Source organism: Eleutherodactylus coqui, chromosome 4 (assembly GCF_035609145.1).
Source record: "Eleutherodactylus coqui strain aEleCoq1 chromosome 4, aEleCoq1.hap1, whole genome shotgun sequence".
NCBI lineage: Eukaryota > Metazoa > Chordata > Amphibia > Anura > Eleutherodactylidae > Eleutherodactylus > Eleutherodactylus coqui.
The window spans coordinates 272,467,212-272,491,173 of record NC_089840.1 but is presented as its reverse complement, the minus strand read 5'-3'; the positions used below and the strand labels follow the sequence as shown (position 1 = coordinate 272,491,173).

Here is a 23,962-nt window from a genome sequence, read left to right as displayed (position 1 = left end):
CAAATGAAGGGGACAGACAACCCGAGGAAAGGACCCTCACGGAAGGCGCCGAGTATAGGGACATGATTGCTGTTTTAATGATCCCTAAGAAACCCGAACTTCTCCAGGGTGACCTCCAGGAATCCCCAATGAACTCGGTCAAATGCTTTCTCCGCATCTAATGCCAAGAGCAATGCGGGTATAGCATTCCTTTCCGCCATCCTGACGAGGTTCAAGAACCACCGGGTACCATCGGGGGCCTGTCTTTGTGGGACGAATCCTACTTGGTCTGTTGCTACCAGCGACGGGAGGACCGAGAACAGCCTTATACTCAGGAGTTTCGCACAGATTTTGACATCCGTGTTCAACAAGGAGATAGGCCGAAAGTTAGCCGGGGATGTGCTTTCTTTTCCTGGTTTGGGAATTGTGACGATCAAGGCCTCCAACATTTCTGGTGGGAAGGAGCCGCTTTTCATCGCCCCACTGAACATAGACGCCAGATGTGGGGCCAGCAGAGGGGCAATTTTTTTTAAATAGCCGTTTGAAAAGCCGTCTGGGCCAGGTGTCTTATGAGACTTTAAATGTTTTATCGTCTCAATGACTTTCTGAGAGGAAATTGGTGTAGAGAGTGCCACTGCTTGTTCGGGGGTTAGGCGGGGGAGGATCACGCTTTGTAAAAAGTTCTGTATTTCTTCCTTTTGGGGATGATGTATAGTTGAATTGTCCTTTAGATTGTATAGAGAGGAATAGTATGTGGCAAATGCATTTGCTATCTTTTGAGGGTGTATATTTTTTCTGCCCTGAGGATCTAGGAGGAATCTGATTCTTTCTTTAGCTTTAAGTTCTTTAAGTTGTTTTGCTAAAAGTGCACCTGTTCTATTGTCGTGTGCATAAAATTGCATTTTAAGTTTTTGAAACGTAATGTCATGTCTGGTGGCTAATAGGTTTTGGAGTTTTGCCCGGAGTTTAAAGAGATCTGCTGTTTTCTGTGGGGACGGCTCGTTTTTATTTAGTGAGTCAAGAGTTTTAATTTGATCCGTTAGTCGGATAAATTCTTCCTCTCTTTTCCTCTTAGCTCTTGCTCCATATTTTATGAGCATGCCTCTCATAAAGGCTTTGTGTATGTTCCACACAGTAAATGTGCTTGGAACCGAGCCCAAATTATTCTCAAAAATCCCTCCAGCTCCTCCCTGAGTGGCTGCTCATATTCAGGATGGTTAAGAATGTATTCATTTAGTCTCCACGGGGCTGATGGGGAGAGAGTAAATTTCTCTTGGAGGGATAAAGATATGGGGGCGTGGTCAGACCATCTGATAGTTCCGATCTCGGCCCGTAGAACCCCGGCTAGACCCCTTCGCGGCAGCAGAAAGACATTGATTCTGTAATAGGAGGAGTGTGGCAAGGAAAGGAATGTATAGTCTCTTTCCGATCCATGTAAACACCTCCAAACATTGTGTAGATCCTTTAGGTGCAGGATCAGGACAACAGGAGATGGACCTCTACCCTTCGCAGAGGAGTCCAGCGAAGGGTCCAGCACCGAATTAAAGTCTCCCCCGATTGCTAAGTTACCCTCCTGGATTTTAGACACCTCTGATAAGACGTGTCTAAAGAGTCTGGCCTGGCGTTTGGGAGGAATATAGACGTTTACAAGGGTATAAATAGTGGCATTGATCTCGCATACTAATATTATAAAGCGGCCCATTGGGTCTGCATATATATTTCTTTGAGAAAATGCTACTGTGTGGTTTACAGCTATTAGGACTCCCCTTTCCTTTTCCTCCGAGTTTGAGGCAAAGAAAAGGTTCGGAAATTTAAGGTGAGTGCAGGGGGGAGGGGTTTATCCCTAATGAAATGGGTTTCCTGAACAAAAAAGACATCCAAGTAGGATTTGAGGGCTTCTCTCCAGAGCATGCTGCGCTTATAGGGGCTGTTTAGACGCTTTACATTCAAAGATGTAATATTAATAGGCATGCCTGGCAAATGGATTAGAAGCAGGGTTAACGTTTCGTCCTGTCATGTTAAGTAGGAAAACGGGCTGGCGAAGAGACCTCCTAGAAAGCCAATTATAACCAGTGATAATGTAGAAATAAAGGTGAACATCAACCTTAAAACACATCAAAATGTTGTTCAACCAGTGCCGGCAGGCGCTGGGTGAATGGCAATTGGGGGGATAGCATTTCGAATCATCCGAAAGTGGCTCCAGAAAGTGGAAAAAGCGAAGATGAGCACGTGACTTGGTGGAACGCCAAATCACACGTGTCGACCATGTTTATCTGTGGTTGACCAATCTTTGTCGACCCTTGAAGGGGATCTTCCAGTCGGCCCAGGGGATTTCTGAGAGACCAGAACTTCCCATGTCTTCAGAAGAGAAAGCCCTTCTTCCACCGATGCTACAACATGGAGAGTTCCGTTTCTAGGTATCAGAAGTTTAGTGGGGAAACCCCATCTGTATTTGATGTGGGCCTTTCGTAGTGCCACCTGTGATTTCTGTAAATTGCCTGCATGCTTGTAGTGTAGCAGCCGAGAGGTCTGGAAATATTTGTATATTTTTATAAGGGGCTGGGAGTGTCCCTCTAATTTCTTCTTTGATTTTATAGAAGTGGATCCTTGCCAGGATATCTTTTGGTGCGGATTCCGGTACGGACCGGGCTTTTGGGATCCTATGGGCTCTGTCAATAGCATATTCCACTTCGGGGAGATCTGGAAGGAGAGTTTGAAGCATCTTGAGAAGATATTGAGGAATGTCGGGTGGAGACACTGTTTCTGGAGTTCCTCTAAATTTAAGATTGTTCCTTCTGGAACGGTCTTCTAGATCTGTGACTTTTTCTTGTAGTCGGGATAATTCTTCTTCAAGATTTCCGTGTGCATCTACCAGTTCGTTGTGGGCTTTAGTAAATTCCCCTAGTTTTTGTTCAATATGGTCAGTTCGGGTTCCCAGGTGATTGATGTTGGATTCTAGTTGCCCTGAGAGATTTTGTATGTCGTTCGAGATATCTTTTTGTAGTGATAGTAGCAAATTCTTCAGTGTGTTGATCGTTAGAGGGCTCTCAGAGTCTGGGAATGCCTGGAGGTTGTTGGTAGGTTCTGCCATTGGGGATGTTTCTTGAGGTTGGTTGTTTTGACTTTTTTTAGCTTCAGGGCCCCTTGAGGAAGGAGAGGTTGGAGAAGTTCCTTGAGCACTCCTCTTGCTGCTTCCTTTGTTCGAGGTGGTTGGGCTGCCTGGAGTAGGGGAGAGGGAGCCCGGAGTAGAATTGTCGGATGGAGCTTTAGGGCGTTGGGCGCTAGGTGCCTTCTCTGTTTTGAGGTTGATCGGGTGAGAAGTAGCTGGGCTGTTTCTGTTGCTACGAAGGCCAGGAGGGAAAAATTCTGAGAATCTTCTCGGGACGGCCAGTTTTATGCGGCGCTTTCCCATCGTGAATAGTCAATGCAGAATTATGCAACTTGGGATGGACACTGGTAGTGTGTAGAGAAATCAACTAAAGCAGGCCGGTGGAGTGGAGAGCGTTGGAAGACGTAGTCAGGGTGGACGATGCCTTTCAGGGTTTCATTAATGCTAGGTAGGCTTGTTAGGAGCAGAGGTCTGGAGCCACATATTTACGGAGGGGACTGCGTTATTCAGCCATGCTATTCTGTCATGTGAGCAGGAGTGCGGCGGTTCAGTGCCATTTCAGAAGTTTGATTAGCAAGTAGTTTTACTGCTGAGGGAGCCGTCCAGGAGCACTTCCCTCTAGGGGGTGGTGTAGTCCTTGTATCAGCTCTGGAAGGTCACTTTTGCTCAGTCTTGTGCTGTAAATTATATTGCTATGCCGGGGGGATATATGAATTCCCAGACTATTAGCTTGTCAGAAAGGTTAGGAGCCTGCAGTACTCAAAATAGCCACCAGGTGGCAGCGAGGCTTCGTGAAAAGCTGCAGGGGGCCCTCTGACAAGAGCAGCACCAGGTTCTTATCTCTGTGACTGGGTAAGCCTTCTCTTCTCTACCCCCCTTATTGCAGTATGGGGGGGCTTTACTCTTTCTTTTCTCAGGCTCCCCTGGGCTGGGTGATTCTTGGGGGTGCCAAGCCTGTGTACTATGGGGTGCTAACTCCACTGGTGTGTAGCCCACGTGTTTGTCTTGCAGCTTTGGGGGGGGTCTCCGGGCTGTTTAGGGAGAGCAGGAGAAAGTGTAGCAGCCGACTTTATGCTTAGCTGCTGTGTGCTCCCCGCGGTCTCCTTACTATGTGCAGCCGTTGCCAGGAGTCTGCTCCCCCTCCCCTTTGCAGGGTCCTACCTCGTTCACTCTTCTCCCGCCGGTTGTTGTTCCTCCTCCGCTCTTCTGTGCCTGGCGCTGTCTTCCTCGCTGGAGTGGTGCCCTCCGCGGTTTCCCCTTCTCCCTCGCCTCCGCGCTCAAACGACTCTGGGCCTCCTTCCGGCCGACAGCGCTCGGCACTCCAGCCCGCGGCTTCTACCGGTCGTATAGGCCTCCCTTCGCGCTGGACCCGATGCCCTCAAGAGATGGCTCAATCTGCTCCGCTGGCTCTGGAGAGTCCCTTCCTCCACTTTTCGGGGTTCTCCTGAGTGTTCACCCGCTGGTAGGAGCCTAAAAAAGCGTCCCCGTGCCGGAGCTCTTCTTACTGTGGCTTTTCCCACTGCCCGCCAGGCCACGCCCCCTGATTACCTGTATATTCTTGCCTGGCCTTTTACTTCCCTGCATATATTGTCCTAGTTTGTGTGCATTAGTGATTAGAGACATTATAAAACTGTTGCATTCCTCAGCTCAGTGGACTGATTTAGTGTTTGTCTCTCTGCTAAGACTGTTTTGTGCTTTTTTAAGTCTTAAATTTCTGTGTGTGAACATTTATTTAGATCAAGAGTGGTGCCCCCATCCTGTTTGCATCTGTATGTTATAATTATATGCCAACCAAACTAGTTTCATTCATAAGCCTGATTAAGGGGGCAATATCCCGAAAGTTGCTGTAACATCATGTATTTTTGTTAGCCATTAAAAGGTCCCATATCAACAAGATTACTTGGCTTCTCTTGCTGAGAGCAATCACACTTCACTCTACCGGCTACACGGTACCAAACCTTTTTTTCATATTAGCAGGAACGGGTGATGTTCTGTAGGACTGAGGGGTCTTGTTAGCTTATCAGACACATCTGTGATTTGTGCTCCTGGCAGACAGCTCACCTCTCGTGGTGTCATGTCAGATCTGCAGACAGCGGCCTCTGTTCCTCTATAGGGAATCCCCCACAATCAGCATCTCCTCTGCACACCAACACTTCTATCCCTTCATCCAGGAGGATTCTGGGGGTTTATAGACCGTACTCTTTGGTCAAAGTCACTTCTTGATGCACCTCTTCTCATATATGCATGGCTCTTCTCCTCCATCTCACACACTCGGCTCTGCTCCCCCATCTCACACACGCTCGGCTCTACACTCCCATCTCACACACGCTCGGCTTTGCTCATCCATCTCACACACGCTCGGCTCTGCTGATCCATCTCACACACGCTCGCCTTTGCTCATCCATCTCACACACGCTCGGCTCTGCTCATCCATCTCACACATGCTCGGCTTTGCTCCTCTGTCTGAAACACAGTCGACTCTGCTCCTCCAACTCTCACACACGCTCGGCTCTGCTCCTGTCTCACACCTGCTCGGCTCTGCTCCATCCACTCTCTGAATACATCCTCACACAGCAGAGTCCTGCACCCACTGAGTGAGAGACCTGGTCATGTGACCCCTTGTCTCCTCCCACACACTGATCACATGATGGTGACATCATCACAGGTCCTGTAAGCACAGAACAACCACACGGCTCCTGTCCGGCTGCAGGTGGAGGTATGTGGGGTCTCCAGCACTGGGGGCGGAGAGGTCATTAACCCTTTCATAAACGTTGTTAGAAGAAACCGCTCTTTTACCGGCCCTCAGCCTGCTGTTGCCGCGGCGTTGGGGGCCGTTCAGGGTTCTCGTCTCTCTGCTCTGTTTTTGGAGGGAAAATGAAGTAAAAGAAACGGATTAGCAATAAAGCATTATAGTTGGGGGCCCTGTTACAGGTTTTGCATTGGGGCCCAGGAGCTTTAGGTAACGCCTCTGTTTAGGGGATATAGTTTGATCCCAGAAGAGGCGCATTTTTAGCAGAAAAAAGAGGAAGCCAACAGCACAGCAATATTCACTGCCAGAGTTTGACAATTACAGCGAGGGCCTGTGGAGGGCGCACTCCAATGGATCCGTGACTCCTTGAATCCCAGCAAACATAGTCCCATAAAACAGATGCAGGAGCAGCACGCCAGGGATTCTTTAAGAAATAATCTAGCACCAAAAAGGCGCTTCCTTTATTAAATCTCCATAAAAATGCGACGCCTGAGAAAGGCCCATGCAGGGCTGAAACGTCGCATTATCATGGAGAGTTAATAAGGGAAGCGCCTTTTTGGTGCTACATTATTTCTTAAAGAATCCCTGACGTGCTGCTCCTGCGTTTGTTTTATGAGGTGCATTTTTAATGCTCACCTGAAGTTTAGTGTATCAGTGATTACCCGGATAGTTTTGGGGTAGCGCGTTTCAGAGGACTGGTGCTGCTCTGGAGAAGTCTTGGAGGCGGGAATGAGAAGTTTGAGTTAAAGGGCACTTAATTTGATTTCATTAGCAGAGAGGAGGTGCAGGTGGCAGGTTTGGGCCAGAGATTGGATGTGGGCGGTGAAGGAGAGGTCTGAGTCCAGTGTTACCCCAAGGCAGCGGGTTTGCTGTCTGGCGGTTATTTTTTTAATTCAAATATTTTTTATTGAATTTTCCTCGTCCGAAGACGTTTAAGTAACAATACAAAACCTTTCTGGGGGTTATGGTAGTGCCAACTACTGCTATGGAGATGTTGGGGGGAGGTCAGCTGGTAGAGGGTGGAAAAATAAAAAGGTCAGTTTTTGAGAGGTTAAGTTTGAGAAAAAGGAAGGACGTGGTACTTGAGGCAGCGGACAGACAGTCGGTGGTGTTTTTGAGAAAGGGTGCAGAGATGTCACCTGAAGAGGTGTATAGCTGGGTGTCGTCAGCATAGATGTTGGAGGCCAAACCTGCAAATGGTTAGCCCAATTGGGTCTGTATAGATAGAGAAGAAAAGGGGCCAAGGACTGAGTTCTGAGGGATCCCGACAGCGAGAGGAAGTGGAGAGGATTTAGTCAGAGAAAGAGACACTGAAAGAGCGGTCAGTGAGGTAGGACGAGAACAGGAGAGGGCAGTGTCCTTTAGGCCGATAGAGTGGGGCTTGGCAAGGAGAAGGTTATGGTCAACGGTGTCAAATGCAGCGGACAGGTCAAGGAGGATTAGTAGGGAGTATTGACCCCCTGACTTGGCCATTATCAGGTCATTAGACACATGTGAGGGTGGTTTCGGTAAAGTGGAGAGGGCGGAAACTGGAATGGAGGTGGTGGAGGAAAGATTTGTCAGAGAGAAAGCGAGTAACGTGAGAAAAGACCAGGTGTTCAAGTAGTTTGGAGATGAAGGAAAGGTTAGAGATAGGTCGGTAGTTGGCAGCATCAGTCGGGTCAAGGGGTGGTTTCTATAGAAGATGGAAGAGGAGGGGAAAATACCTGTGGACAGGGAATAGTTGAAGATTGTGGTGAGATGGGTGATGACAGCCGGGCATAGGAGATCGGAGGAGGTGTGAGGGGAGAGGGACGCTAGCACAGGTGGTGAGGTGAGCGGAGGAAAGCAGTCTGGAGACTTCTTCCTCTGTCTTTGCTTCGAGTATAGATAGTGGGTGAGTGATGTATGCTGGGATCAGGGCTAGCTGTGCAACGTTTGGGGAATCCTATGTTTATAATTTTACGACTAGCTCTCCAGCGCTGAGGTCCATCACAACAGCCTGTGTTTTGGCGCTAAGGAGGGAACGGAAAGTGTCGAAGAGTTTTTTGGGGTTGTGGGATAGTGAAGAGACAAGGGAGGTGAAATAAACTTGTTTGGCATGTTGGAGGGTGGGCTTATAGGTTTTAAACATAAATTTGAAGTGGATGAAGTCCGCAGGCTGTTTGGATTTATGCTACAGTCGTTCAACATATCTGGACCACTGCCGTTTGGGGAGTGAGCCGCGGTTGTCGTGGTCTGCGGTTTACGGCTCTAGTCACGGAGGTGCCGCTTCATCAAGGGCGCATTTGAGGGTGGTGGCGTAATGTTCAGCAGCCAGGTTGGGGCATGAGAGGAGAGAGATGAGGGACAGGGAGGACTGGAGGGTCTTGGCGAACTGTTGGGTGCGGACGGTTTAGCGGTTCCTGGAGATGTGAAAGAGGAGAGGAGGTAAAGCCTGCAAAGGAGACACTGAACGAGTGGTCACATAGGTAGGAGGAGAATCAGGGTAGAGCAGTGTGCTTTAGGCCGATGGAGCGAAGCATAGTGAGAAGGAATCTGTGGTCAACAGTGTCAAATGCTGCGGAGAGGTAGAGGAGGGTCAGTAGGGAGTAGTCACCCTTCGATTTAGCCATCAGGAGTTGACACTATTGTAAGGGCGGTTTCTGCCGAATACAGAGGGCAGAAGCCGGACTGTAGGGGTCAAGAAGAGAGTTTTCTGAGAGATAGCTTATGAAGTGGGAATAAACCAGGTGTTCTTATAGTTCGCAGATGAAGAGGAGATTTCAGATGGGTCGTAGTTGGCAGCATCAGTCGAGTCAAGCGTCAGTTTCTTTAGCAGTGGGGATATGATAGCATGTTTGAATGTGGAGGGTAAAATGCCAGAGAGAGGTTGAATATAGTGGTGACGTGGGAGATGACTACTGCGGAGAGGGACCGGAGGAGGTGTGATGGGAGAGGGTCACTAAGCGCAGGTGATGGGGCAAGCAGTGGAGAGCAATCTGGAGATTTCTTCCTCTGTCGTTGGTCTGAGTACAGACAGTGAGCAGGAGCTAGATGCAGTGCTGCAGAGACTAGGGTCAGGGTAGTCTGGGATATCAGGAGGTTATTGCCAGATGTCGTCTATTTTCTTCCTCACTGTTCAGTGTAAATGTTGGCAGCGACTGAAAGACCAACGATAATAATTCACGTGTCGGTCAGTGTCTGCAGACATGAAAACTAAACCACGATCATTCATCTATGACTGAAGTCCTGTTTACTGGGGATGGAAGCGGACGGGCCGCAACGATCTCCGGCCGCTCCACCTCCACTCACTGAGCGATTATGGTTTTTGGCCACTGAAGCACAGTCGTCCCATGTAAAAGGCCCTTACTGTTAGGATATGTTCACACATGGATTCCAACTCTGAAAACAACAATAGAAATCTGTAGCTCAGCTGCAGATCGCCACCGCAGATCCACATGCGGATTTGGCCCTTTTTAATGAGCAAATCTGCGTATGGAATTTTAATGGGAAATTCTTACTCTAGTCTACAGTTTTTGGAGCAGATTTCTCCATCTGCAGATTTCAAATTTGTTTGTAAAAAAAAATTGCGTGTGACTTCTGGACATGGAATCCACAGCGGAAATTCCACACACATATTTGCTTCAATTTCTGCAGATCAAAATACATTGCAGTGTTTATTGCAGATCCACACCAAAATCCGCAACGGCTAAAGGTTTTCTTGAGCAAATACGGGTGATGACTTCTCCTCAGGATTGGTCATGAATACTTCATTGCCGAGGATCCACCACTCAGGATCCCTTACAGTCAGCTGATCGTCTGGCCCGCTGTCAGTGGAGTGGGGATCAGCTGCATTTATTGCGGGCCACACGATCAACTGAGCAGCAGATCCACGAGGATCAACTATTGATGACCTATCCTGATGATGATTACTCAATAGTATTTGCCTGGAAATCCCCTTTGATATCTCCTCACACAGTTCCCCTTATTATCTGCAGTAATTGTATTATTACGGAGGGGGGAGAAGGTTGTATGATGTTACATTGTCTTGTCTTCTCTCCATTTATGATCCTCAGCTTATATCTTTTATCTCGGATAATAATCCTGATTGATCCGACAAGGATGGATAGGAAGAGGGACAAGATGGCGGAGAGTATATTCAACCTCACCCTAGAGATACTCTTCCGGCTTACAGGAGAGGTGAGAGATTCTGGGGATGACATCACCTTCCATCATTATTATGTTTGTTAAAAATGACCTGACCGCCTCGTAGCTTGGCAGATGCAACCTCGCTGACAGTATCGCCATTCTTGTTGTATCTCTACTCGCCTCTGTTGCCCCCATACAGGCTATCCTTAGATTCAATTCTATTGGCCAGCTTATATGCAGACATGGACAGGTCCCACTTTACCGGTTTGCTTACACGCCGACATGGACAGGTCCTACTCTACCGGCCGGCTTACATGCAGACATGTACAGGTCCTACTCTACCAGCCCCCTTACATGCAGACATGTACAGGTCCTACTCTACCAGCCCCCTTACATGCAGACATGGACAGGTCCTACTCTACTGGCCGGCTTACATGCAGACATGTACAGGTCCTACTCTACCAGCCCCCTTACATGCAGACATGGACAGGTCCTATTCTACTGGCCCACTTACATGCAGAGTTAGACAGGTCCTACTCAACCAGCCCTCTTACATGCAGACACGGATAGGTCCTACTTTTCCAGCCCTCTTACATGTAGACGCGGATAGGTCCTACTTTTCCGACCTTCTTACATGCAGACACGGAGAGGTCCTACTTTTCCGATCTTCTTACATGCAGACACGGAGAGGTCCTACTCTACCGGCCTCCTTACATGCAGACATGGACAGGTCATACTCTACCGGGCTCCTTACATGCAGACATGGAAAGGTCCTACTCTACTGGCCCACTTACATGCAGACATGGACAGGTCCTACTCTACCGGTCCGCTAACACGCAGACATGGACAGGTCCTACTCTACCGGCCCGCTTACATGCAGACATGGACAGGTCCTACTCTACCGGCCTGCTTACATGCAGACATGGAAAGGTCCTACTCTACTGGCCCACTTGCATGCAGAGTTAGACTGGTCCTACACTACCGGCCCGCTTACATGCAGACATGGACACGTCCTCCTCTATCAGCCCACTTATATGCAGACATGGACACATCCTACTCTACCGGCCCGCTAACATACACACATGGAAAGGTGCTACTTTGAGAGGTATTCAGAGATGGTTTTTAAGCTGTCCATGCTAAAAAAACAATAAAACAGCCCATAATAATCTTTCCCAGGTCTCCAGTGCTGAGCGCTTCCTCACTGTCTACCCCTTCAAGCCTACAGAGTTAGAGGGCTTTTAGATGGAGCAATTATATCATTCAAAGAATCGCTCAAATGAGCGAAAATGAATGATAATTGTTGGGTTCTGGTATGCAGGAAACATACATGAAAACTGTGTAAAACTTAATACATTTTAAGCATACGTTTTCTCTTTAAATCCCATGCCCGGTATACGTTCTTCACTGTAAACCTTTTTTTAAAAGGGTTTTAAAGTTCAACATTTTTTTACCCTTCAAGGCATTTGATCTGAAAACACGTACACGTTTAGTGTGTGGAAACCCACAGCCAAATATTTCTGTATGTTTTTCAATGACTGCAATGTTAAAAATATAAGTATGTTTCCACACGTTTATTTTGTTGGACACACAAGGGCAGTCGGCTGCGCTGTTCAGTCCCATAACAAAATGTATGGAAACCTGTTCCTGGCTAAACGTAGTCAAACGTATACTTTACTTAACTAGGTTTACCCCACTATAGCCTACGGGTCAGTTAAACGCTACACTTTCATCTGTTTTCCGCTGCGGCGGTCGCGTGTTGTTAACATGATGTCATCACTGCAGGCGATTAAACAAAGTCCAGCGGGTAGAAGCTTAATGGCGGCATTAGATCGAATACAGAAGCTTGTTTTATGTAATTTCTCTGCATTGCTTAGTTCTTTTTATCATGAAATTGGACAAACCCCCCTAATAACAGATGATATGACGGGAGAGATGAAGGACTCTGGGAATGTCTGCAGGGATATTGATGGATGTGTCTCCCCATAAACAGGATTACACGGTAGTGAAGAAGACTTCTAGTGATGGCTGTCAGGCCCCGGTGTCTGATGGATGGGGAAGACCCCTGAGCCCAATCACAGGGCCTCCACCTCACCCCCTGATACTGGAGGAGATCAATGAGCAGAAGATCCTAGAACTCACCAGGAAGATGATTGAGCTGCTGACTGGAGAGGTGACGCTGCTGGGACATTATACAGTAACACTATGATGGTATAACGTGTCTGGGTGATGATGGTATCATTATGTTCTCAGGTTCCTATAAGGTGTCAGGACGTCGCTGTCTATTTCTCCATGGAGGAGTGGGAGTATTTAGAAGGACACAAGGATCTGTACAAGGACGTCATGATGGAGGACCACCAGCCCCCCCCATCACCAGGTAATAGCAGGACTAAATCCACATGGCCTTTATTATTTGTATGTAGAGAATGAATTCAGTGGCTGTCTGTGTTTTCTGCAGGTAGATCCAGTAAGAGAACAGCAGCGGAGAGATGTCCCCGGCCTCTTCTTCCACAGGATGATCAGGTAGGACATAAAGTTCTGAATGTCTTTTATCCAATAGTATTATAATAGTTATGATTGTTTAAAGGGAATGCTTAATCAGATAATGACCTCTTGTATAAATCAAGTTTTATGTTAAAGGGACACTGTTGCAAAAGCAAATTTTTCCATCCCTGTCCCTCTCATCTGATTGCCTGTCACACTCTGTATATTGCAGCCACTTCCATGCAGTGCAGTCTCCTGTCGGATACTCATCAGGCATCAGCTTGATACTGAAATTTGTGCTTTTACATCAATTCCATGATTCATTACTAGAGATGAGAGAGCACCAAAATGCTCAAGTCGAACTTTTCATAATGTTTGAGAGCTTGTTTCGAATAACGAATCTCATTGAAGTCAATGGGGGACTCGAGCATTTTTCATGCTGACCGATGCTCGTCATGGGGGAGGTTGTGTGAAACACCTAAAAACATGAGAAAGTTATGGAAACACCACAGAAATGGATAGGGAACCGCATGGGCAGCATGCATGGGTGCATCTGAGGCTCCCAGGTCCCACTATTAAGCCAAATTGGGGGCAAGAGCCTTGCGGTCACCCCCCTAACAGTTTACTTGGGCCAGACCATAAGCGGCATGGCACACGCACTGGCACATCTTAGCTAAGCACCACACTATGTGCAACGGAGGCCAATCACGGCCTGCGAGTGAAACCACTGCCTCTTCTCCTGTGTTACATGCTGGCATTGCTGTCCAATCATCCGCACAACCCTGCGTCCACAGCGCACACAAAAATTTCCCTGCGTAGCATTCAGCTGGCCTCATCACCTTCCTGTCTATTTATAAGTGCGTCTGTGATGAGGAGGAGCCGGAGACAAACACTGCAGAAGGTTGACAGGGTCAGGCAGCGACCCTCTTTGAAAATGTGGGTGATAGCCCAATATGCTGATGAAAATTGACGATAAATTGACGTACGGTCATAATTACAATCCCGTGCCACCTCCGTCACAAAATTATAAGGAGCCGCAAACCTGGGCATAAAGGGGACTCAGGTGCCAGCACTTCTACACATCTCCACAACACAGCAACGCATTCTTAAACCAAAGATTTATTTGAAGCCAGAGGTGTCGCCAAAGTAGACACCACAGGTATACAGTGACCCTCTGAAAGTCTCATGAACTTTGTTTCGCTTCCTGTGAATGCTCCAATCCAGTATCTCGGATAACTGTGCTAATTTGTAGCACAAGAGATAATACATGCCGGCCGACGCTGATCCCCAGACCCCAAGGAGGAGGAGGAGGTGGCATAATAAGCCCGAGAAACCGTGACCAAGGTAGGACCCGCAATACTCTGTGTGGGAAGCACGTGAGCAGGCCCTGGGTCAGGCTCGGTCCCAGTCTCCACCTGGTTGACCCAATGTGCCGTGAGTTACATAGCTTTGGGAAATCCATGTGTCCCCACACAATTCATCCGGTGAATGTGTCAGATAGCTGAACACCGCGCTGGGAAACCTTTGTGCACCCATAGCATAGGTGAGCCCATGAAAGCCAAAGACAGTATTACACATAAAGAAATGAGAGTGCCCAAACATGGCAGAGTTTCACCCCGCCCAGGACCTCGGCCCACACTTCTGCCCAAGTCATTCTGTGCATTTGTGCCAGACAGCTGAACACTGCTATGGGAAACCTTTGCGCACCCACAGTATAGGCGAACCCCTGAAACATTTCTGTAGCAAGAGTATAAGCGAACCCCTCAAACCTTCCTATTGTAAGTGTATAGGCAGACCCCTGAAACATTTCTGTAGCAAGAATATAGGCGAACCTCTCAAACCTTCCTGTAGTAACTGTATAGCCGGACCCCTGAAACATTGGTGTACCAAGGGTATAGGCGAACACCTAACAAATATGGTTACCAAGAGTATAGGCGAAGCCCGGAAAAATTAGTCTTCCAAGAGTACAAGTGTACCCCTGAAAAATTGCTGAACCCCGAGGGCAGGTGAAACCCATAAACATTTTTTAAAGATATAGCTCGTTGTTGCTTAATTTGTAACCGAGCCTGGAGGCAGCCCTCCAAAAAAATTGGTTTTCAGTTAAACTTTTAAAACTTTTAACAGAGCCTTTTGGGCCGCAAAAAAATTGGCAGTTCAGCGTGATGACATGCTGTTTGAGGAGGAGGAGGAGTAATATTCGAGAGGGATAGACAAAGCTAATTCTCCCCTTTTTTGGAGTGATAGAGGATGCATTTTTCTCCTGTTGCAACGAAAAGAATCTTTAGGATCCGCTGATTCCACCCCTTTATGAGGGTAAGCATGTCGGCTCTGTGAGTTGACAGGCAGGTACGCTTTTCCGTGATGATCGCCCCCAGCTGCACTAAACACCCTCTCTGACAAGACACTAGCGGCAGGGCAGGCCAGTACCTCCAGGGCGTACAGCACAAGTTCGTGCCACGTGTCCAGCTTTAACACCCAATATTTGTATGGAGCAGAGGCATCACGGAGGACGTTGGTACGGTCGGCTATGTACTCCCTCGCATCTTTTTACAGTGCTCCCTCTGACTCAGTCTTGACTGGGGAGTGGTGACACAGTCTTGCTGGGGAGACATAAAACTGGCAAAGGCCTTGGAGAATGTTCCCCTGCCTGCGCTTGACATGCTGCCTGATCCCCGCACCTCCCCTGCTAGTTGGCTCTCCGAACTGCGTCTTCTAGCGCTGTCAGATGGGAACTTTAGCATCACTTTTTCCACCAGGGCCTTGTGGTATTGCATCACTCTCGTACCCTTTTCCTCTTCGGGAATGAGAGTGGAAAGATTCTCCTCACACCATGGGTCGAGAAGGGTGTACACCCAGTAATCCATGTTAGCCAGAATACGGCTAAAGCGCGGGTCACGGGAAAGGCAGCCTAACATGAAGTCAGCCATGTGTGCCAGGGTCCCAGTACGCAGCACATCGCTGTCCTCACTAGGAGGATGCGCCTCCTCCTCCTCTTCAGCCAATACACGCTGAACTGATGAGAGGGAAGCAACATGGGTACCCTCTGCAGTGTGACCAGCAGTCTCTTCCCCCTCCTCCTCCCCCTCCCCCTTCACCCTCATTTTCCAAAACGCGCTGAGATGGTGGTCTGGCTATCAAGCGAAATACTGTCATCCCCGTCTCTGGTTCTAACCGCAAAACGTTGGCCTTTATGTTTCGCAGTGAACTTCTCAGCAGGCAAAGCAGCAGGATGGTAATGCTAATGATGGCCGCATCGCCGCTCACCATTTGGGTAGACTCCTCAAAGTTTCCAAGGACCTGGCAGATGCCTGCTATCCATGCCCACTCCTCTATAAAGAACTGCGGAGGCTGACTATCATTCCGCCACCCATGTTGCAGCTGGTATTCCACAATTGCTCTACACTGCTCGTACAGCCGGGCCAACATGCGCAGCGTAGAATTCCAGCGCATGGGCACATCACACAGCAGTCGGTGCTCTGGCAGTTGAAACCGATGTTGCAGTGTCCTGAGGGTGGCAGCATCCGTGGTGGACTTGCGGAAATGTGCGCACACGCGGCGCACCTTGCTGAGCAGTTCAGACAAGTTGGAGGTAGTTTTTCAGAAACTGCTGAACCACCAGATTGAAGACGTGGGCCAGACATGGCACGTGTGTGACGCTGCCAAGCTGCAGAGCCACCACCAGGTTACAGCTATTGTCACACACGACCATGCCCAGTTGGAGCCTCAGTGGCGAAAGCCAGAGGTCGGTCTACTCTGTCAGACCCTGTAACAGCATGGGGGCCGTGTGCCTCTTGTCACCTAAGCTGATTAGTTTCAGCACGGCTTGCTGACGCTTGCCCACCGCTGTGCTGCTGCGTCACGTGCTACCGACTGCTGGCGACGTGCTCACACTTCTTAATTGAGAAGTGGAGGTGGCGGAGGAGGAGGAGGGGGGGAGTTGGAGGAGGTGGCATAATACGCCGCAGATACCAGCACAGAGGTAGGACCTGCTATTCTTGGTGTGGGTAGCACATAAGCAGTCCAGGCTCTGACTTGGTCCCAGCCTCCACCAAGTTCACCCAATGTGCCGTCAGGGAGACAGTGTCCCTGGCCGCCAGTACTTGTCCACATGTCCGTCGTTAAGTGGAGCTTCCCAGTAACTGCGTTGGTGAGGGCATGGTTAATGTTGCAGGAGACGTGCTGGTGTAGGGCGGGGACGGCACACCGGAAAAAATAGTGGCGACTGGGGACCGAGTAGCGCGGGACCGCTGCCGCCATCATGTTTTTGAAAGCCTCTGTTTCCACAAGCCTGTACGGCAGCATCTTCAGGCTGATTTATTTGGAAATGTGCACGTTTAAAGCTTGTGCATGCTAGTGGCGGTGAGGCTGGTAGGGGTGGTTCCCCGACTGATCTTGGTGCAGCACAGGTTGCACACCACTGTTCGTCCGCGCTCTCACTAAAAAACATCCAAACCTTTGAATATCTGGCCCTCTGCACGGAGGCTTGCCGCGAGGGGGTGCTGTGGGAAACAGTTGGGGGATTCTTTGCTTTAGGCCTGGCCATCCCACTGCCTCTTCCAACCTGTCCTGCTGCTGCACTTTCCTCCGCCTCTGAAGCCCTGTCTTCAGAAAGCTTAGCAAGCCAGGTGGGGTCAGTCACCTCATCGTCCAGCAGCTCTTTCTTCGAATCCTCTGTGCACTCTTCCCTTGGACTTACTGCCCTTACTACTACCTCACTGACAGACAACTGTGTCTCATCATCCTCATCCACAAAAAGCTCTTGAGACAGTTGCCGGAAGTTCCCAGCCTCATCACCCGGACTCCGGGAACTTTCCAAATATTGGGCATCGGTCATGACAAACTCCTCAGGTGAGAGAGGAACTGTTTTTTCCCACTCAGGGCAGGGACCCGGGAACAGTTCCTGGGAGTCTGCCTGCTCAGAATATGTCATTTTCATGGAGTGAGGAGGCTGGGAGGAAGGAGGAGCAGCCAGAGGATTCAAAGGTGCAGTCCCTAGGCTGGGAGTAGTGGACTGCGTAGAAGACTAAGTGTTCAACACATTGCTGGACATGTTATCTACCATTCACGACAGGACCTGCTCGCACTGCTCTGCTGTAATAAAGGTCTACCACGCGGACCCGCAAACTGTGATATGAATGGCCCATGAGGTGCCTGCAAAGCATGCAGTGTCTTGTGGAAGTATTCACTCCACTTGGTGTTTCCTTGTTGTGTTGCATTACAACCTGCAATTAAATGGATTTTAACCTCTTAAGGACCAGGCTGTTTTGTAGCGTTAGGACCAGACACTTTTTAGGGATTTTGCCTGTGTGGTGGTTTTACTGCCCTATTTTTTTCCATTAGCTACCAAAATAATTTTTGCTGCGTTTTTTTTCCCGTGGCATAAAGGGCTATTTTTGTTTTATTGGGGGGAAAAATGCTAAAAAAAATCAGGCAAAGAAGGAGGATCCCCAGCTCTACAAAATAGGAGGTTAGTAGCCTATTACCCTGCAGCTGGGCTGAGGGCACTAAGGAGGCATAACTCCAGCAGTGCTGTTAGAAAGTAGAAGCTAAGAGTCCATTCATACAGGAGGAGCAAAAGGACGCCCGCATCTGCCCAGAATAGCAAGGGGGCGACAAACACGCGTAGCCGGCCTAACACCATACACTCTACATAGTGGGGCTTTATGAAAGAGCTTCTAGAAAAGAGCTGTTACTTAAAGAGAAACATAAGAAAACATTTTGACTTTGCAAACAGCATGTGGAAGACTCCCTAAACACATGGGAGAAGGTTCTCTGATCAAATAAGACTAAAACTGAACTTTTTGACAATCACAGGAAACGTTATGTGTGGCGCAAACCAACACTTCCCACCATTTTCTTTCACCGTTCCTACAGTGAAGCGCAATGGTGGCAGCATAGCATCATGGGAAAGGAAAGATGGATGGCAGTAAATACAGGGCAATTCTGAAGAAAAACATTTTTCAGTCTGACAAAGATGTGAGACTAGAATGGAGAATCATCTTCCGTCAGGACAAGGACCCTAAATATACTTCTAAATCTGTGAAACAGCTGTCTGTGTATGGATTCTGACTTGGCTTTTAATTCCCATTCATTGTAACAAGACTTGTATAAAGAGTCTAACATTGATTTGCAGGAAAGCTGCCTTTCAATAGGTGGTGCTGCAGAGGAATTGTTCCATCTCCTTTATTTGCATATTACCCAGAGGAGCATGATTAGCCTTACAAGTCCCCTCACTCACCTTCTAGGTGCTCTCCCTAAGGAGAAAAGGTAGCATTCCTGACCTACTACTAAGGCTACACTGGAGGAGTCTAAGGGGAAAATAATGTTGAGAAGGCTGAACTTTTAAATTCCTATTTTGTATGTGTTTTCTCTCAGAAAGTAGATGTAACAACAAGTGATCTTCCCATGTATATAATCTTCTGCATGTATGCAAGTACTTCGATGACAATGGAGTAATTAATCAGAGCCAGCATGGGTTTGTAACAAGCAAGTCATGCCAGACAAATTTAATTTCCTTTTATGACAAAATCACAGACTGGGTTGATGAGGAAAATGCGGCGGATATAGTATATCTTAACATTAGTAAAGCATTTGACAAAGTATCTCATACCATACTTATTGAAAAAATGACCAAATATGGGATTGACAAGGCAACTGTTAGGTGGATTCACAACTGGCTGAGTGATCGTACACAAAGAGTGGTCATAAATGGCTGCACATCCAACTTGAACAATGTATCAAGTGGTATACCAAAAGGCTCTGTCCTGGGCCCAGTGTTCAACATCTTTTTACATGATCTGGAGGAGGGGATTGAGGGGAACCTGATCAAATTTTCAGAAGACACAAAGCAAGGAGGGATATCTAACACTAGAGAAGAAAGAGAAAGGATTCAAAAAGATTTTTAAAAAACGTGAACAGTGGACGGCGACTAACAGAGTAGTATTTAATGAGGAGAAATGCAAAGTCCTACCTCTGGGCAAGAAAAATAATTTAAAAAGAACAAACAGAATAGGAGGAATTGGGCTAAGCAGCACATGTGAAAAAGACTTGGGTATACTAATGAATCACAGACTGAACATGAGTCAACAATGTGATGCAGCAGCAAAAAAGGAGAACACAATTCAGGGATTTGTAAAGAGCAAGCTCAAAGCAGCGCTACGAGGATGGTAAGTGGTCTGCAAATCCTGTGCAATGAGGAACAGTTAAAGGATCTAGGAATGTTTAGCTTGCAAAAAAGAAGGCTGAAAGGAGACTTAATGGCTGTCTACAAATATCTGAAGGGCTGTCACAGTGCGGAGGGATCAGCCCTATTCTCATCTGCACAGGGAAAGGTTAGAAGCAATGAGATGAAACTGACAGGGAGGAGACACAAATTACATATTAGAAACAATTTCTGCGAGTGTGAGTGATCAATGAGGGGAACAGGCTGCCATGGGAGGTAGTGAGTTCTCCGTCAAGGGACGTTTTCAAACAGAAGCTGGCCCGACATCTGTCTGGGATTATTTAGTGAATCCTGCATTGAGCAGGGAGTTGGACCTGATGACCCTGGAGGTCCCGCCCAACTCTACCATACTATGGGTCACTGTAAAAATATATTTTGTAACTTCCAAGTAATTGGCATGTGGTGTAAAGCAAATAGCAAAACCCCTTCAGAATTCCATCTTCATTCCTAATCATGTAACAAAACACAAAAAAACACCAATAGAGGTGAATACTTTCACAAAGCACTGTAGCTGCTGAAACTGATATGTCGGCAGCAAAGGTAAGATGGCCGCCCTCGTGGTGATGTACAGGCAATGAAATAAAAAAAATCCATTATCTAAAAATTAAACCCAGATTAGAAAAGTGGGAGAGATTTCACTATCTGGTGAAAAAAAGTATTGTTGAAACATTCCCCTGAAAGGGCCACTTCAGGTAACTATTTTTTTTTTATTCACTATGGAACTCGTCCCCCAGTATCTATGTCAGCCTTGTTTAGTTATTCCTTTCTCTTAAAATTCCTGGAGTCCTTATCTTCAGATGGGTCATGTGACCTCATTGTGACCGTCTGGGTATTACTTGTCTCTATGTGACTCCTAAAGAGAACAATCCTACTCACCAGGACTTCCTGGAGGATGAATCTCTATGGACTGTACTACCACAGCTCTTCATGGGGGTCAGAAACTCTTCTCACAATTACTGATGATGATTAGAGGCTCCTGTCACACAGTTCTAATCAAGGAGATGACTGTTCATTTTCCCTTATTGTATACTTATAGCCTTTTAGGGAGAATATAGAGGGTAATGATAAATACACCGTCCTCCTGTTGTGGCTTGTCGGTCACGAGAGTCGTGGCATGTTGGCCACGATGTAGGGACAGACCAGTCACTCTACCACTATCAGTCTGCTGGCTGCTATCAGTACATGCATGCAGCATGCTGGTATTCTTTCTGAGAGTCCGACCTGTGAGAGAGGGTTTGGGTTGTGGTTCCTTCTCTGTGCTCCCTAGCAGCAGGTGAGGAGGGCTTTATATTCCTACCCCTTAGCTTGTCCATTGCTGTGTATACAGTTCAGTTGGTGATAATGGTTGGAGCCTCTATTTTGAGGGAAAGCTATCTACATACAGATAAGGGCTGGTTTGATTTTCCTTTTACTTTGTTAGTGTTTGTACAGTTGCTTTGCAGTGTTCAGTGAATCCCTCCAGGTGCCTTCACAGGGATAGTCAGGCCCTAGGTGAAGACGGTGGAGTCGACCTTACCAGGACGCTAACTCCGCATTTAGGCAGGGGTTCCCCATCTTACTGACTAGTAAGGGACAAGTTTCCCCATCTTCAATTGCCTAGAGTGATGCAGCCTTTCTCAGCATTACATTGTGTGTGCTTTTTCAGTTTTGTGTGAATGCCGCCCTGTGTCCATGCTGAGATGTGGTGTTCTAGTGCCACCTAGACGTGACACCTCCCAGCAGGCAGAGATGGCACCGGTTATAAGATGCTATGCTGATGTATCATGAGATTGCTAGCAGAGCATAGATTAAGAAAACATGAGAAATCTAAAAAGGATGATGGTGCCTGATAAGTATCAGACAGAAGGCTGTGCTGCATGGAAGTGAGTGCAATGTATATAGGACATTCAGAGTGATAATCAGCTGAGGAGTGCAGGGATGGAAATTGTGTTTGTGATGGAGTGAGCCTTTAATGAGAAAGCTGGAGATGGCAGGATTACAGCCGACCGCAGACATTAGATCTCCGCATCTTATCACTATTTTCTGGTTCTGGAGACTTCTGGTTGGAATAAAGAAGCAACAGGTTGGAGTTATACAGGAGACCTGCAGCTATTTGGCCCAGATCACTGCTGCTGTCATGTCATTCCGACTCCTCATACTAATTAATGACCTTTTCTGGCCATATAAAACCTTCCACACGACTTCTCCAACTGTGTGACGACTTTTACACTATTTATTTCACAGCTGGTGAAACTGGAGGAAGATCTAATCCCTACTGATGCTACAGAGACACATGTGAGAGGGGATCAGCCGTGTAAGGAGGAGATCCCTACAGATGACCCCCCAGGTGAGTGACCACTAAATGCAGAGAACATCCCAGATTCTTCTCAGTCGCTGACTACAACAGTTCTGTGCTTTAAGCTCTGTGCTGTCGGGTCTTCAGCCGTACATCCCTCTATTCAGCTACAATACAAGTAAACCGGGGATGAAAGTGTATTACTATTATGGGGGGTAACACTGCGGGGCGTTTAAAGGAGAACTGAACTTTCAGAAAGCTTTTGACAGGTAAAATGTTTGATTGTTGGGGGGCCGGTGATGAGACCCCAACTAATCACTAAAATGAAGGGGCAGAAGCACCACCCTGAAGAAAAGGCCATGCTGTAGAGAATATTGAATAAAGCTAAGCCTCGCCCGGGGAGAAAATTCTGGGTGCCGAGCAGACATTTAAGAAAGCACCGAATGGTGCCAGCAGAAACGTCACTCCCCGGCCGCCGGCTTCCGTCTGTGCATGCGCTGGCAGCCGGCACATCAAGCAGCCGGAGCCGCGGGAGCGGGTGAGTACGCGCTGCTCTCTGCAGGCGCTCGGGTCGGGTCCCGAATTCTCGCAGCCGGATCCGACCTGGCCGTTTGCAGGCGACCATAGGTTGTCCAGTCCTAAATTATTGATGGCCTATCTGTAAATAGTAGATCATCAGTATTCAGGGCTTGCGACACTTGCTAATCAGCTGTTTGTTGGGTTGGTGGACTAAGCTGATTCTGCAGAAAGCAAACATCTCTATTCTACTGCAGTGGCCAGGCTTGGCATTGAAGTGAATGTAAACTGTGCCTGCAATACCTGGCTTGGCCACTGCAGTGGGAATGGAGCTGTCTGCTTCCTGCAGAAATCCTCTCAGTGCATGAGCACACTAGCCCAGTGATCCGCAGGGATCCCAGACAGTGAACCTCTGACGATCTACTACTATTAGTCTATCCTACACATAGGCCATCAGTAGTTTACAATCCCTTTTAAAGTAATGGAGGCCATATTACAACTCCAGCAACACATGCAACCATACCCCCATGCTTGGGAGCCGCCACAAAGGATAGAATGGGGCCAACTGTAGAGCGGTTAAGAAATCAGAAGCTGGTGAATCAAAAGGCCCGAATGACCGAAGATAGTGTGCATAGCGCATGGGTGGGGAGGGAGTCTCGCTCATCACTCTTTCTGTTATCGAGACAGGATGGTCGTGTTAGGGGTCTTAAACAGACCGTTCAGCTGATGCTGTCTGCTTCCCAATCGGTTTAGATACGAGTACTCGTAGACAACTCAAATGGATGACCACACGGGTGTGCGGTTAGCCAAAGAAGAAGTGAAGTGTTTATTGAAACATCTCGATATATAAAGAAGTTACTTCATAGAGGATTTAATCACTGCGCATGTCCAAGGTCGCTGGACATCTGGAGAAGAACAATTAACCCCTTCCCTCCCCAGGACGTACCGGTACGTCCTGGGAGCCTGGTACTTCCCGCAACAGGACGTACCGCTACGTCCTGGGGATAGCGCGAGATCACATAAGATCCCGCGCTATCCCTCAGCGGGAGACGGCTGTAAGTCACAGCCGGCGTCCCGCTGCAACAGCAGGGGGGCATCGGAGATGCGCCCCCCGCTGTTAACCCCTTCCCTGCCGCGATCTAAGTAGATCGCGGCAGGGAAAGGGTTCACAGAGGCAGCGCGCTCCCTCTGTGTCTCCGGTCGGCTCTCGCGATGTCATCGCGAGAGCCCGGCCTGTCACCATGTCAACAGGATGCCAGACACTGGTGTCCTGTATTGCCTATGCCTATGATCGCTGTATAAGCGATAAGGCATGGCAGAGCAATAGCTCTGGCATGCTTTATCACAGCGATCATAGGCACAGTGCTGCAAGTCCCTCAAAGGGACTCAAATTGTGTAAAAAAAATAAAAATGTTAAAAAAAAATGTAAAAAAACCCCTTTTTTATGCTTTTTCTAATATTAGCATAAAAAAAGGTAAAAAAAAATGAAAACCCCACATATTGGGTATTGACACGTCCGTA

General features: G+C 47.9%; 1 protein-coding gene across 4 annotated transcripts in view; it reads left to right on the top strand.

Moving 5' to 3' along the window:
- LOC136624332 (oocyte zinc finger protein XlCOF6-like) overlaps positions 1 to 23,962 on the top strand; it is a 459,204-nt gene that overhangs the window by 419,642 nt on the left and 15,600 nt on the right. The window contains exons 1-5 of one of the 4 annotated variants that reach the window (XM_066598255.1): positions 9,912 to 9,998; positions 11,938 to 12,117; positions 12,198 to 12,321; positions 12,403 to 12,467; positions 21,874 to 21,976. The exons of 1 other annotated variant lie outside the window; for it this stretch is intronic. In XM_066598255.1, coding sequence (XP_066454352.1) covers positions 9,921 to 9,998; positions 11,938 to 12,117; positions 12,198 to 12,321; positions 12,403 to 12,467; positions 21,874 to 21,976 — 550 coding nt within the window. In that variant the 5' untranslated portion in view covers positions 9,912 to 9,920. Of the gene's footprint in view, positions 1 to 9,911; positions 9,999 to 11,937; positions 12,118 to 12,197; positions 12,322 to 12,402; positions 12,468 to 21,873; positions 21,977 to 23,962 lie in introns of those variants that run through there. 2 more of the 4 variants (XM_066598254.1, XM_066598258.1) reach the window with 2 other exon arrangements.